Genomic DNA, 15,624 nt, shown 5'->3' on the forward strand with positions numbered 1-15,624 from the left:
GAACCTTAATGATACCATATTTCCTATGTTTAGCTGTCTCTAGGATATGCCGGAGTAATGGGGCTGAGGGTAGGGGCTTTCCGTTTGCGGAAACAAATCCTCTAGTTTCCCACAGGGGTAGGAATTCTGTTAAACTATTGCAGACATATAAACTGTCCGAATATATGTCTGCTGGGGTCGGAAACGAGTCAGGGTGATCAACAATGTAAGCTATGGCTGCCAGTTCTGCTGCCTGCGAGCCTAGATGTCCTGGCAACTTTAATAAAATCTCTTCAAGGGTGCGTCCCTGCGCGTCCTCTACATAAATGCCGCAACCGGTGATTCGCTTTCCATTCAAAACTCTGGAGGAGCCATCCACATAGATTTTCAGGATGCGCACGTGTCTGTGGGCTGGGGTCTCTGGGGTGTATTACCTGCTTTCCTGAGAGCTGACTTAGGTATAAATGGGCCTGAATTATGGTTTGTGGTGATGACCTCACACTCATGTGAGGTACCTGCATATTGCAAATTGTCGGCTCAGAAAGTATGGGTCTTGGTTCTTTTAACTGTAATGTCCCGTCCCTGTAAAAGAAGGGTCCAACGGGCTGCGCGGATTTGGCTGACTGTGCCATCTTTAAGTCGACCGTCTAATAATAGCTGTGTTGGGGTGTGTTCAGTGAGAATGGTGATGGGGTTGAGTCCTGTAATGTGGACGAAGTACTGTACTGCCCAAAAAACTGCGAGCAGGTGCCTTTCGCAGGCAGAAAATCCTTGCTCGACAGGAGCTAACACGCATGAGGCGTATGCCACGGGGCATAATCGGTCATGGCGTTCCTGGAGGAGCACGGCCGAAAGGGTTCGGTCGGAGCTTGCTACTTCGATTGCATACGGGGAAAGTGAATCTGGGACCTGTAATGCGGGGGCTGTGCTGAGGGCTCTCTTTAAAGCATTCACGGCATCCTTGTGCTGTGGACGCCATTCCCAAGGTGCCTGTTTCTTGAGAAGGTCGGATAGGGGCGCTGCTTTTGTGGTGAAACCGTCGATATGGTTTCTGCATAGCCAACCAGTCCTAGAAATGACCGGAGGGCGGAGACATTATGGGGAAGGGGCAATTTGACGATCGAGCCAAGTCTATTTTGCTTGATCTCGCGTTTACCATGTGTGATTACTGTACCCAAGTAAATCACTTTTTCCTGCAAAATCTGGGTCTTCTTGGGGTTGACTTTACATCCAATCTGTTTGAGGATTCCTAGGAGTACGGCGAGAAGCGAAATGTGCTCTCCCTTTGTGTCTGTCTGTAGTAGCAAGTCATCTCCATACTGGACCAGACAATCGGGTCGGGAAAATTTTGCTCGTCCGTTTGCCAGCTGTCAGTGGAAAATGGAGGGGGAATTGTGGAAGCCTTGTGGAAGGCATGTCCACGTGTATTATTGTCCCTGAAATGTGAAGGCGAATTTGTATTGGCACGCTTTACCCAATGGAATGGACCAAAAGCCGTTGCTAATGTCCGAAACAGAAAAAAAATTTGACTGGAGTCCCTTTTTGAGCATGGTCTCAGGACTTGTGGCTATGGTGGGGGCTGCTACTGGGGCTACTTTGTTCAGTTCCCGGTAATCAATGGTCAGTCGCCATGATCCATAGGGTTTCCTGACGGGCCAAATTGGTGCGTTATTTGTGCAGGCTACTGATCGGAGTACGCCTTGATCAAGCAGACTGTCTATTACTTTGGAGATCTCTCCCTCTGCTTCTTGGGGAAAACCGTACTGCTTTTGGGGTCTGGGGTCAGGACCAGAAATGTTCACTAAGCCAGCTACCTTTCCACAGTCGTGCTTGTGCTGTGAAAATGCTGCTTTGTGTTGTTGCAGGACTTTCCTAACCTGTTTGTCCTGACTAATGGCTCGAGAGTCGAACCAGAAGTCTCCTACTGCGGTGCTTCTGTTTGAATACTCGCCAACTGTGAGCGTGGCGGGGGCTCGTGCTGCCTTTGCCATTCTCCATAGACATTTATTTACTGGATCAAAAGAGAGGTTGTGGGAGCTCATAAAGTCGATTCCTAGGATGCGTTCAGCTGTCTGGGGTAGATCGACCAAAACTACAGGGTGTTTAGTTGTAATGTTCCCTATTTGTATCGCTGTGATGTGTCCTTGTTGTAAATGACCTGTGTCTGTTGTGGGCCACGTGTCTCGTTGAAACATCGTGGAGGAATTGAGCATGGTGCGGGACCCTCCTGTGTCCCAAAGAAATTCTATGGGGTGTCCCCGGACTTTGCCTGCTACTACCAGTCTACCGGACTTGTCCCAAAGGGTGTCGCAGACCCAAATTGGGGAGCCCGAACACCGTCAGTCGGTGCCGTTCATGTCTGCGTTCTCTGAACGGGTGCTAACACTATGGATTGGCTTTGCCCTATTCTTATTTAGGGTGCCGGTCTGTTGGTTTCTCTGTTGCTTTTGGGGCGCATTGCACTCTCGTGCATAGAGTCCTAATTGTCCACAATTGTAGCATTCCTGGGATTTAGGCTGCGGTGGGCTGTTCCTGCCCTCATTTACCCATGCGGGGTTCTAGTGTGTCCTAACTGGATGCATGTCTGCCTGCTCTTCCTCTGGTTTTGCAAATGCAGTTTTGCCTTGGACGGATTGTTCCCAAGAGCGGGACAATTTTTTCAAAACCCATTTCTCGTTGTGGGCCTCATCTGAGGGGTCGTAATTTGCGCGAGCTCTCTGTCCTGCCTCTGTCGCATGAGAGACTAGGATTCGAGTCCATTTGGCCATATTATCCGTGGACAAATGGGCGTGGGCTAACTCTCCAAATACTGCTGTGAAATGTATCCACAAACGTCCAGCAAATGCTGTGGGGTGCTCTGTTTTCTTTTGCCTACACTTATTTAGGCCTTCTATGGGGTCTCCTCTGTTATAGCCGATCGTATCCAGGATCGCTGTGTGCATTTCTTGGAGTGTGCCTCCTCCTACAATCTGTGGGTCGGGAAGGGCTACCACGACTGAAGGGTCGAGGCTTAAAACTCTGAGCTTCACTTGCTCCTTTTCGTCCAGGCCGTACATGGTAGCCTGCTGTTTAACTCTAGCGAAAAACTGGTGGGGGTCTGATGTGGGGAAGAACGGTGTAATGTTTCCACACGCGTCCCGTAATTGGGTCACGGTTAACGGGGTTGTATATAGGAAATCTGCGTTTCCTTCTGCTGCGACCCTGCGCTGGGTGGTTACAGGGTTCATGGGGGTGTGTTCTGCCTGTTCAGTCGGGGGTTGGGGTGCTTTCCTTTTTTGTGTTTTTTCTTGCGTGCATGTCCCATGCACGTATCTGTGGGCAGTTTCATTTAACTCCTGCCAATCGGGGCCGTTTTCCTGGTCTAACTGGGGTCCAAACGTACTTTGAAAGCCATTCTGGACAGAAAGCAGAGATTGCAATTCTGCAATTTGCTTCCGGCACTTTGTGTGATCTACGGAGCTCTGCCTTTGTTCCATCGTGGAAGTGTGGAGCGTTCGTAGGGCTGCTTTTAAATCATTGCACTGTTTCTGCAATTGCTCTACCTGTTGATCGGTTTCTTGTCTTACCAAGACCGCGCGTTGTGTGTCCTGGTAGGCCTTATTGTACTGGGTCTGAAAGCTACTCAAATGGGCGAGACAAGACTGGTGTGCCCGCTTGGCATCATCCACCTCTCTGTCCCTTGCTGCTAACTGTTCTCTTAACTCCTTATTCTCCTTCTCAAATTCACTCACATCTCCCTCACTATTTCTGTCTCTCTCCTCAATACGGAGCATCCTAACGACCTCCTCTGTGCCTCGCAATTGTGCCAAGCAGGACACGATTGCCATCGGCTTGCGAGCTTTCCCCAAGCTCTTCTTATGAATTTCTGACAGGTTCTCCCACCAAGTATGTCCTATGCTCCCGGGACCTGTTTCGTCATTGGCGCAGAATTCACTTCAAAGGGGCCATCCTTTCCCTTTGAGATATTTTCTGATCTCTTCTTCCCATACGGGACACTGTCCTACTCTACTGGTCGCTGCGACCTCGAATTCTTGGGAGTTCATAGGGTGTTCCATTGCCTTCATTGCCATTTTCTCTCTATCTCTGGTTCGCTACTAAATTTGGACCAAGGGGTGATAAAGTGGTGATGAAAACACGGGTACGGCTTACGCTATTTTCCAGCCTACAAAACACCCGACAGTTTTATGCAACAAAATCTCTCAGGTTTACCTTATATCCCTGTTAGTACGCATGCATTAACACACTTCTGAATCTCGGAGGTTTGATCAGTATTGTTCTCACACTTGTGGTGTTTCTGTTTCCAATTGGATTCCAATTCAAATTTGGGTTCTCTTGGAGTGACTAGGCCACTTCTAGGTCGAGTCCCGTCAAAGGTCGCCAGTAAATGTTGCTCTCTTTGGTTGGCTCTGAATATGGTGGCCAATATGGTCGCCTTCCTTAATTCTAATTACGTTTGCTCTAGAGTCACCAGGTATCTCTCGATACCGCCACAAGGTTCAAAACCGAATACTGATCAAAGACTCGATACACCAGTTAGTTAGTTCAAAGTCAATGCTTATTTATTTACACACACAGTTAAATATATTCATGCACAAAACTCTACAGACTAAACTATCACTACTGCTAAAGCCTATACTTAGCTTCGGGCACCCACTCAGTCAGAGGAACAATGGCCGTTGTTCGGTTCTGAGGTTCTGGGGTCGAACTGGTACAGGGGAACAGCTAAGGTCGTCTGTCTGGTAGCGTGCGTTGACCTTGGACTTACTTGCTTCTGGTGTAGCTGGTGGACAGGTCTCTCCTCGGTGAGAGCCGGGTCCAAGAGAACTATTCTCTCTTGGGGGTCTCCTTCTTATACCCAAAGGGGCTTCGCGCTCTTTTGGGCGGGCCTTGAACTTGGCCCCAATTAATTGGGCCGTTTCTTGATCATTCATATTGATCTCGTCCAATAAAGGGGTGGGTGCCCTGATGGCTGGGCGTGTCCTAGGTGGCCATTGGCCTGTTTTGTTTCGGTCTCCTCTGGCGCCGGGGTGTCTGCCTTAGTATCTGTTACTCAAATGTTACTCTTTTGTTCCCGGAGATGGGCCATTAGTATGCTAATGGACCTACAGTTTTGGTCTTGTCTGGGAGCTGCGGCTCCAATATACAGACAAGCTCTGAACCTGCTTGTTTTCTCAGTATTGTCCATTTTCCCTGCAATCTTTGCAAAGTGTCCATTTTGTAATCGGGAAGTGGCCATCCCAGATGGCTACAAGGCCTTCCAGAGGATGGAGGCACTGATCTCGGAATTTATATTGGCGGGGTATGTACTGAGGGTGAGGAGGGCTCTGCTGCAGAGGCAGAGACAGAAAGGAAGGTTGGCACTCCAGAACCTGATGTATTATTACTGGGCTGCGAATGTGGAGAAGGTGAGGCGAAGGTGGGGGAGGGGGTTTGGAAGAGGAGTCCTGCAGGGGTTCTAGTCTGAGGGCCCTGGTCACGACCCCGTTGCCGTTAGCTCTGGGGAAGTATACGAAGAGTCCGTAGTTGACAATCAGGATTTGGAACCAGTTGAGGAGGCATTTTAAGTTGGAAAGAATATCAGTGTTGACGGCACTGTGTGGGAACCACAGGTGGAAGCCCGGGGAGATGGACGGGATGTATGGGAAGTGAGGGAGGTGGGGCTGGAGCGGGTTAGGGATATGTTCTCAGAGGGGAGGGTTGTGGGACTGGACGAGCTGTGGGAAAGGTTTGAGCTGCTGAGGAGCAGTGAGTTTAGGTACTGGCAGGTGCGGGACTTTGCGTGAAAGGAGTGGTGGACTTTCCCCAAGTTACCTGAGTACGGACTGTTGGAGCAACTGCTGCTCCCTGATGATTCGGGGAGGATAGGACTGGAGATATATACGGGTAGTTGGGGGAGCAGGGCAGGGCACAGGTAGTGAGGATCAAGACTAAATGGGAGCAGGAGCTGGGGTGGGAAATAGGTTGGAGGCTATGTTGTGAGGCAATGCGGTGGGTGAACCCAACTTCCACCTGTGTGAGGAGGAGCTTGATTCAGTTCAGGGTACAAAAGACCCGGGCGAGGATGAATGGGTTCTTCCGGGGGTGGTCGATGGGTGTGAGAAGTGGGGGTGGGTCCGGAAAATCATGCTCACATGTTCTGGGGTTGAGAGAAGCTGGAGAGCTTTTGAGAGGCGGTGTTTGGGACGCTATCTAAGATAGTGGGGGTGGAGGTTAGGTCAGATCCTATGGTGGCGATCTTTTGGGTATCAGAAGTGGTGGAGCTGCTGGAGGGGAAGGGGGCCAAAGTGGTGGCCTTCACCTCTCTGATTGCCCGGCGAAGGAGCCTGTTAAATTGGAGGTCAGATACACCGCCAGGCATGGCGGCTTGGCAGGGGAACCTGTACGACTTTCTCCGGCTGGAAAAGATTAAGTTCAAGTTGAGGGGGTCCGAGGAGGGCTTCCAGATGTGATGGAGACGTTATTTGAGGAGTTATTCATCGTGGGGGGGGGGGGGGGGGAGGGGAATGTGAATTGTGATTTGATGGACTGTGTATTTTGTTGAAGTTACATGTGTTTTGGAATCAAATAACTTTTTTTTTTAAAAAGAGTAGCCATGGAGGTGGCATGGGATGTATGAGGGGGCATGAGGATTGGTGGAGGGATATGAGGGGTGAGAGCTAGAGAGCCTAATAAGCCTTTTATAAAACTGGGCTGAAGACTGCGAGAGCCTTCCAACAAGCCGCCCTCCATGACCACCTCTGATTTGCCTCCGAAGGCAGCAGGCCCAACTCAATCATAGCCCCATCCACCAGGAGTGAAAATTGTGCATGCAGGGATTATTCCTATGAAGATGAGTCTGCCAAGACAGGTATTTTCCTCACTCACGGTTCCCGGTTACATGGTGAAAACCCAACCCATGATTGAAGCTGATCTGTACGAATAATACAGTATTAATGAAAATAGCAATGCTTGATTATACTTTTACCAAATGTCTATGTACATAGTCCTTGCATGATATGGCAAAGAATATATATTGGCCTGAGTTCTCCGGCTGTTGGGATTCACCTTTCCCGCCGGCAGCATACCAGGGCCCGTAGGTTTCCCAGCGGTGTGGGATGGCTTCAATGGGAAATCCCACTGACAGGCGGCAGGAGTAGAGAATCCCACCTCCAATGAAAGGCACTCTGCTAAGAAACATACGGCTGGGGGATCGGACAACACCGTCCATTATATATACATAATGTTAATTGCAGGTTGGCAGTTAATATTAAACCATTTTACCTTCACATACCATCACCCTGCAACCCCCATCCCCACCTACAGTCTCCACCAGAAACACAATGAAAACATTGGTGCATTGTCAACATTTTATTTAAACAAATACATTTAGGACCAGCCTTCTTTATCTACACTTAATTTTGAACAGAATAAAAGTATTTTTAGCATTTCTTACAGTTTTTCAAAACTTTAATTATTACATACAGCTTGTAGATAACATAGAACATACAGTGCAGAAGGAGGCCATTCGGCCCATCGAGTCTGCACCGACCCACTTAAGCCCTCACTTCCACCCTATCCCCGTAACCCAATAACCCCTCCTAACCTTTTTGGTCACTAAGGGCAATTTATCATGGCCAATCCACCTAACCTGCATGTCTTTGGACTGTGGAAGTAAACCGGAGCACCCGGAGGAAACCCATGCACACAGGGGGAGAACGTGCAGACTCTGCACAGATAGTGACCCAGCGGGGAATCGAACCTGGGACCCTGGCGCTGTGAAGCCACAGTGCTATCCACTTGGGCTACTGTGCTGTCCCCTGTGCTACCGTGCTGCCCCCATACATAAGACATACATCAGAGAAAGTGAAATATATACAGAAGTATTAAAGCTTTATATTACAAAGATTTGTTTTAGGATGGATACAGAGTTTTTAAAAAGTGTAAGCTCACAGACCATGTTGTAATAAAGGTGGGGAACCTATTAAGATAGATTATTACATGTAGAACAAGCTCAGCTCAACCAACATGTTCACAGGTAATTGACAGAAAAAAACATTAATATTATTATGCATTAACCCTAGTTCAATCATTGCCTTGTCTAAAATAATCCCTTTTAAGTTATGAATGTTTGAAAGCTCCTGTGATCTATTGCAGAATGTTTATTGCTGTTGATTTTGATAGAAATGCATGTTTGCATCACTTTCTTATACGTTACCCAAAACAGTACAATACTGAACAGCTAATCGCCCTACATTATCAAATGATATATTCTGCAGTGTTAATGCTATACTTTTTGTTGCTTCTTTTAATTATGACTTTATAGTAAAAATAGCTCAAGGTATTTTTTTTAAACTTAATAAAGTTTAACTTCTCTTGCATACTCTCCAGTGAATATTTGACAGATTTTGACTCTTTTACAAACTAAAGCTTAGTTGCTGTGATAACTTTAAATAATCACTTTCACGACCAAAGCAACAGGTATATTTAAATAATTGTAATACATTCAATCAGCTCAGAGATGTGACAATGAGAATGTCAACAATAATATCATTTACAAATATCCCCTGAACCACAATTGCTACAAACCTCCACCATACCCATAAACAAAAATATTTTGTCATATCATTGTCCTGCATCCTTTCTTGATATTTTGTCTACTATTGCACTTAAATGCTGGGCAATTTGATGCAGTGAAGAAAGGTACACCATTCCAGACATTTGATGCACATCCATGTTTGTTGGATCCTGTTGCCTGGTAAACCCGATTAGACAAAATACATGCGAAGAATGTTCTGAGTGTTCTCAATATTCAGTCCACATTCAGGATTTTGAACATGTGAGAAGTCACCTTACTTATGTCCATTCACCGTGACCTCGTTGATTAAGTCCAACAACTCACAAAAACTAGGACGCGCATCTGGTTTCTGAAAAATGTTTAAAAGAAATTAGTGATCATGTGCACAGGAAGTATCCACAAGTAAACTGTGCTCCCGACCTCATATCAAATCCCTGGGACTGCATCATGACAACATCTGGTGAAATCCAAATAGATCCCTTCCACTCTGAAAAGGTTGCTCATGGATAATCTATACAATATCTAAACAATCAAGAGAGCTAATGTACTGGCAAAATAGATAAGTAGGGAAGTGAACGGTCATTTGAACAAGAGGGCAGGGAACATAAAAGCAACCAGAAGGGCAAATAGAAAGGTAGAAATGGATCAAATTGATATAAAAAGTAAGAATTGGCATGAGCTGGGCAGAATTCCCAGTTTAGCCCAGGGATGTCTCAAAAGCTATCCTTAGGGGGAGGTGGCGGCACAGTGGTATTGTCACTGGGCTAGTAATCCAGAGACCCGGGGTAATGCTCTTGGGATCGGGTTTGATTCCCATCACGACAGATGATGAAATTTAAATTCAGTAAGACTCTGGAATTAAAAGTGAGATCATTGTCGATTGTTGTAAAAACCCACCTTGTTCACTAATGTCCTTTACGGAAGGAAATCTTACCTTACCTGGTCTGGCCTACATGTTACTCCAGGTCCAAAGCAATATGGTTGACACTGAAATGGCCTAGCAAGCCACTCAGTTCTAGGGCAATTAGATATGGTCAATAAATGCTGTGATGTCCACATCCCATGAATTAAAAAGAGTTACAGGGGTTATCTTTTTAAAAATAAATTTAGAGTACCCAATTATTTTTTTCCAATTAAGGGGCAATTTAGCGTGGCCAATCCTGCACATTTGGGTTGTGGGGGTGAAACCCATGGAGACACGGGGAGAATGTGCAAACTCCACACGGACAGTGACCCAGTGCTGGGATTCGAACCCGGGTCCTCAGCGCTGTAGGCAGAAATGCTAGCCATTGTGCCATGTGCCGCCCCTGGACAGGGGTTGTCTTGAGAAAAGGTTGAGAACGTTGGGTCTATATTCATTGGAGTTCCTATTGGAACATTAGATGCTGAGATGATAGTTCCTCTTGTGGCAAATCTAGAACTAGGGTGCACAGTTTAAAAATAAGAGGCCTCCCAAGTAAGATAGAAATGGATATAAGAATTGAGAAGCACGCTCAGAGGGTTGTTTGTCTTTTGAATTCTCTGTGACAAAGAGCAGTGGAGGTTGGGTCATTGAATATATTCAACACTGGGTTCCACAGATTTTTGATCTGGATAAAGGGTTAGGAGCGAAGTGGAATTTCGGTCACAATCAGATCAGCCGCGGTCTAATTGAAAGGTGGAGCAGGTGTAATGGGCTAAATGGCCTACTTCAGGCTGCTATTTCGTACGACCTGATGTCACAAGTGAAAAACACATCTGTCCACCTGGAATGCAATCTGATTGGGGACCCAAGAGGACTGAGAACCCAGTGGATCTGGCTTGCATCCCAAAATATAGCACCTACACCTGCACAGCACAATTAACCTGTAGATCCTATCCAACACTACCCCCCACTCAGCCCACCTAATGTCTTGGGTTGGCTGTAATGTCATTATTTTCTGTAAATTCAAGGGATAGGTGATCAGCTAGGATTAGGACGCAGTATACTTTCTAAATTTCTCAACAACAAAGATAACCTTTGATGCTATATGTGACAATGAAATTTCACTAAAAGGTTCTTTAGAATGTTTCAAACTTTTAATGTTACTCTAAGCAATGTCAGTTTAAAATGTCAATGTCAGCTCTCTTTTAACCTTACACAACTCCATTGTGCTTGGATACACTACAACATGGGGTTGGTAATAAAGCATGAGGCTACCAACAACTAATTGCTCAACTGCTTGACCGGTGAACATTATTCCAACTTCAGCCCATGGAATTATAAAGAAAGGCTTGCATCATTATCGTACCTTTCACAATCTCAGTTTGTCTTATATCGTTTTAAGGACAATGAAGTGCTTTTGAACTACAGTCACTGCTATAATGTAGGGAATGCACAGCCAATTTGCACATAGCAAGGTCCCATAAATAGTGATAATGGACAGATTATCGTATTTTGAGTGTTGGATGAGAAATTAACTTTCCTATTCGTCTTCAAGATAGTGTCATGGTTCATTTGATATTTTTTGCATCCTATGTTTCAATACCCCATCCCAACCTATGGGCACAAGGTAATGTTCATGGCTAGGAGTGGGAAACCTGCAATAGTGTGTCATTGGTGACCTCCTTCAATTCACTAGTTGGAATTTCAAAGCAGTACCATGCTACTAGCCAAGAAGAGACCTTGGAAAGGCCTTATAAAAGTCTTTGTATTGTATTCGTCAGTGAAGGAAGCAGGCATTCTCAGCAAAATGATTGAACCCGCGAGGATCAATGATATTTTCCGAGTAAAGGTTTTGGATCTTCATAAAGCTATCGGGGCACTCACACTTGCTCTCAACCAAGGTGAAATACATGGGCTGAGGATTTTATAGAAATATTCCAGAAGAGGGAGGAGCAGATAAATGATCCAGCAATGTCCCTTTAAAGAGGCATTTTGATCAGGCTAAATGTCCAGGTCAAATTAGATTCCCTTCAAATTCCAGTGCCCCCTTGTGAAAATCTTCTCTTCGACCTTACACAAACGTAGAAATTTCAGAGCCATAACTATATCATATAGGTGCTGGTTCTTTGGCCAATTACTTTAAACCGGTGTCTTCCGATTTCTGACCCTTCCACCAATGGGAACAGTTTCCCTCTAGTAACTCTGTCTTAGGCACCCACCTCTCCCAACGGCATGATATTGAACACTTGCATCAAATCACCTCTCACCTTCCTCAACTCTGGAGAGAATAAGTTCAGCTTCTTCTATCTATCCACTTAATTGAGGTCTCGCAATCCAGCATACATTCTCATGAATCTTTCCTGCATTCCCTCAAGCCTTCACAGCTTTCCTAAAGTGTAGTGCATGAAAGGTTCATCATAGCTTCCTTGCTCTTGTATTCTTATGCCTCGATTTATAAAATCAAGAACCTTTAGAACATACAGTGCAGAAGGAGGCCATTTGGCCCATCAAGTCTGCACCGACCCACTTAAGCCCTCACTTCCACCCTATCCCCGTAACCCAATAATCCCTCCTAACCTTTTTGGCCACTAAGGGAAATTTATCATGGCCAATCCACCTAACCTGAACGTCTTTGGGCCGTGGGAGGAAACTGGAGCACCCGGAGGAAGCCCACAAAGGCACGGGGAGAATGTGAAGACCTGGCACAGACAGTGACCCAGCGGGGAATCAAACCTGGACCCTAGCGCTGTGAAGCCACAGTGTTAGCCACTTGTGCTACTGTGCTGCCTGATCCTGTTGGCCTTTATAACCACTTTACCACTTTCGCAACCCGCTCTGCCACCTTCAATGATATGTACACAATGTTCCATAGGTCTCTCTGTTCCTGCAGGACCCTATTTAGAATTGTATTCGTTATTTTGTATTGTCTTTCCTCATTCTTGCTACCAAAATGTACCACTTCACACTTTTATACATTCAATTTCATCTGCCATGTGTCACTACATTCCACCAGCTTGTCTGTTTCCTTTTAAGTCTATAATTATCCTCCTCCGAGCTAACAATACTTCCAAGTTTTGCGTCAATCTGAAAACATTGAAATTTACCCTGAACATGCAAATGCAGGTCATTAACACATATCAAGAAAAGCAGTGGTCCTGACACCAGCCCCTGGGAAACTCCACTGCATACCATCTTCCAGACCAAAAAACAACTATTCACCACTACTCTATGCTTCCTGTCACTCAGCCAACTTCATATCCATGCTGCCACTGTCCCAATTATTCAGTGATGGTCTTCAACTTTTCTATAATGTTGCACTCATTCAAATTCTTTTTTTAACAAATTGACTTTAACAAATTCACGCTGGTTTTCCCTGATTAATACACACTTGGCCAAGTGACTGTTAGTTTTGTCCCAGGTTATTATCTCTAAAAGTTTTCCCACCACCAAGGAGTTTATCCTTACACCCTTTTTGAACAGGAGTATGACATTTACAGATTCCCAGTCCTCTAGCACCAACTATGCATCTAAATTGGTTTGGAATATTATTGGCATTACTTCTGCAATTTCCACCCTAACTTCCTTCAACATCCTTGGATACAACCCACCTGGATCTCATTGACTTTAAGTATAGCTAGCCTTTCCAAAACTTCCTCTTCATAAATCTTTAGCCCATGGAGTATCTCAATTATCTCTCATTTAACTATTACTTTGGTAACATCCTTTTCTTTGGTAAAGACAGAATGCAAAATACTCATTGAGTATCTTAGCCATGACTTCTGTCTCAATGCATAGATCCTCTTTTTGGTCTCTAATCAACCCCAGCTCTGCGTTCATTAACCTTCAGGCAAACCTAAATTTTATGATACTATGATCGCAATTTCTGAAAAGTTGCTAATTGACACTTCATCCATTTGGCCTACCTCATTCACCAGAACCAGATTCACCAATGCTTCCTTCTTCATTGAGTTAAAAACATAATCAAGAAAATTCTCCTGAACTGTAGCCATCTGGGATGGCCACGTCCCGGTTACAAATGGACACTCGCAAAGAATGCAGGGAAAATTGGACAATACTGAGAAACAAGCAGGTGCAAGGCCTGTCTGTTGATTAGAACCTTAGCTCTCAGACAGGACAGAAATTACTAAGCCATCTACATACTAATAAGCCATCTCCGGGGACAAAAGGGAAACATTTAGATACACAATGTTAAGGCAGACACCCCGGCACCAGAAGAGACTCAAACAAAGCAGAACAACGGTCACCTAGGACACGCCCAGCAATCAGGGAACAACCCCTCTATTGGAGGAAGATCGATATGAATGATTGGGAAAGGCCCAATTAATTGAGGCCAAGTTCAAGGCCCGCCCAAAAGCACGCAAAGCCCTTTTGAGTACATAAGCACTCACCAAAGAGAGAATCTTTCTTCTTTGGCTTTGGCTCTCAGTGAAGAGTGAGACCAGCCTAGCAGCTACACCAGACCAAGTAAGTTCCAAGTCAACACACGCTACGAGATAGACACTCCTAGTTGCTATCCTGTAAACAGCTCAACCCAGCAGCCTCAGAACCGAGCAACGGCCATTGTTCCTCTGACTGAGTGGGCACCCGAAGCTAAGTATAGGCTTTAGTAATAGTGATAGTTTAGTTTGTAGAGTTTATGCATGAGTAGATTTGACTGTGTGTAAATAAATGAGCATTGCTTTTGAACTTACTAACTGGTGTAGCGAGTCTTTGATCAGTATTCGGTTCTGAACCTTGTGGCGGTGTCGAAAGATACCTGGCGACTCTTGAGCAAACGTAATTAAACAGAGCCAAATTTAGAGACAACACCAAATTAGCAACAGAACATACTCCAGACACTCTTGCTCCCCTCTGCCCTTTGCAAGATCACTATCCCAGTCTTTATTAGGAAACTTAAAGCCCACCAAATAACTATTCTCTCGATTTTGCACCTCAAATTTGTTCCTTTATATCTTTCCCACTAGTTGGTAGCCTATAGAATAAAGCAAGTAATGTAATGGTATCTATTGTTTCTTAACTCTAAACAAATAGAATCTGTTCTTGCCCCCCCCCCCCCACCATAGGGCATCTTTTAGCTCCAGCGCTGTAATATTCTCCTTAATTATTATAATCACGGCTCCTCTTTTCTTTCGATTCCTATATTCCTGAACAGCTAGTATTCAGAAATATTTAGGACCCAGTCCTCTTCATTATTGCCACAACATCATATTCCCACATGACTATCTGCACCTGCAAATTTACCATGCTTCTTGTGTTTACACACATGCACATAACTCTAATTTAGATCTCATTGCATTCCTTCTTAATTGGGTCTCACCTGCTACCTATTTCTTACTCCAGTGCTATCTGCTTTTCTGAATCTTTTGTATCTTGGTTTATCCTTCTTCGTACGCATCCTGGTCCCCACTCCACTATCAAATTGATTTACACACTCCCAAATAGCAAACTGATCTGGGAGGACAATGTTCCTGTTCTGTTCAGGTGCAATCCATCTGCACTGTAGATGGTCCCCCTTGGGGCCAGTTTAGCTCAGTTAGTTAGGCAGCTGGTTCGTGCAGCATGAGGCCATCAGCGCAGGTTCAATTCCCAGATGGACTGACGTTATTCATGAAGCCTTCTCAACCTTGCCCCCTGCCTAATGTGTGGCGATCCTCAGGTTAAATCACCACCAATTAGCTCTCCCCCTCAAAGGGGAAAGCAGCCTATGGTCATCTGGAACTATGGTGACTTTACCTTACCAGATGGTCCCAATGTCCAGCAATTTAAAGCCACACATTCATATGCTCTAACCTTGTATTTTTAAAAAGCGTGACACTGGGTGTAACCTAGAGATTATTACCTCCAATGTTCTGCTTGTTAGTAATCAAATCAATCTGCAGAATCTTATTCCATTTCCTATCTCTGAATGCTCACTGGCTGTTCACCTCCTGCCTCTTGCATCTGCTCAGTGAAATTCTTGACTGTAGTATGAGGGACGCAACACACCATCCCGGTAGCATATCTGCAGCCATAGAAATGCCTGTCCGAACAATTGAATCCTCTATCACTACGGCTTTCCCAATCTACCTCCTTCCCCCACTGCCTCCGTATACAGTTGAGTCACCCACAGTGCTGTTAGAATACGGCTCTGGCTACACTCCCCAGGTAAACCATCCCTCCCCATTAG

General features: G+C 45.3%; 1 protein-coding gene across 1 annotated transcript in view; it reads right to left on the reverse strand.

The window, feature by feature from the left end:
- Nucleotides 1-7,356: 7,356 nt before the first annotated feature.
- The window catches only part of txk (TXK tyrosine kinase), a 104,229-nt gene continuing 95,961 nt past the window's right edge, over nucleotides 7,357-15,624 (reverse strand). Inside the window, exon 15 of the mRNA XM_072497936.1 lies at nucleotides 7,357-8,882. Within this exon, the coding sequence (XP_072354037.1) occupies nucleotides 8,808-8,882 (75 nt within the window). The 3' untranslated portion in view covers nucleotides 7,357-8,807. The remainder of the gene's footprint in view (nucleotides 8,883-15,624) is intronic.

This window comes from Scyliorhinus torazame, chromosome 3, assembly GCF_047496885.1.
Source record: "Scyliorhinus torazame isolate Kashiwa2021f chromosome 3, sScyTor2.1, whole genome shotgun sequence".
Taxonomy (NCBI): domain Eukaryota; kingdom Metazoa; phylum Chordata; class Chondrichthyes; order Carcharhiniformes; family Scyliorhinidae; genus Scyliorhinus; species Scyliorhinus torazame.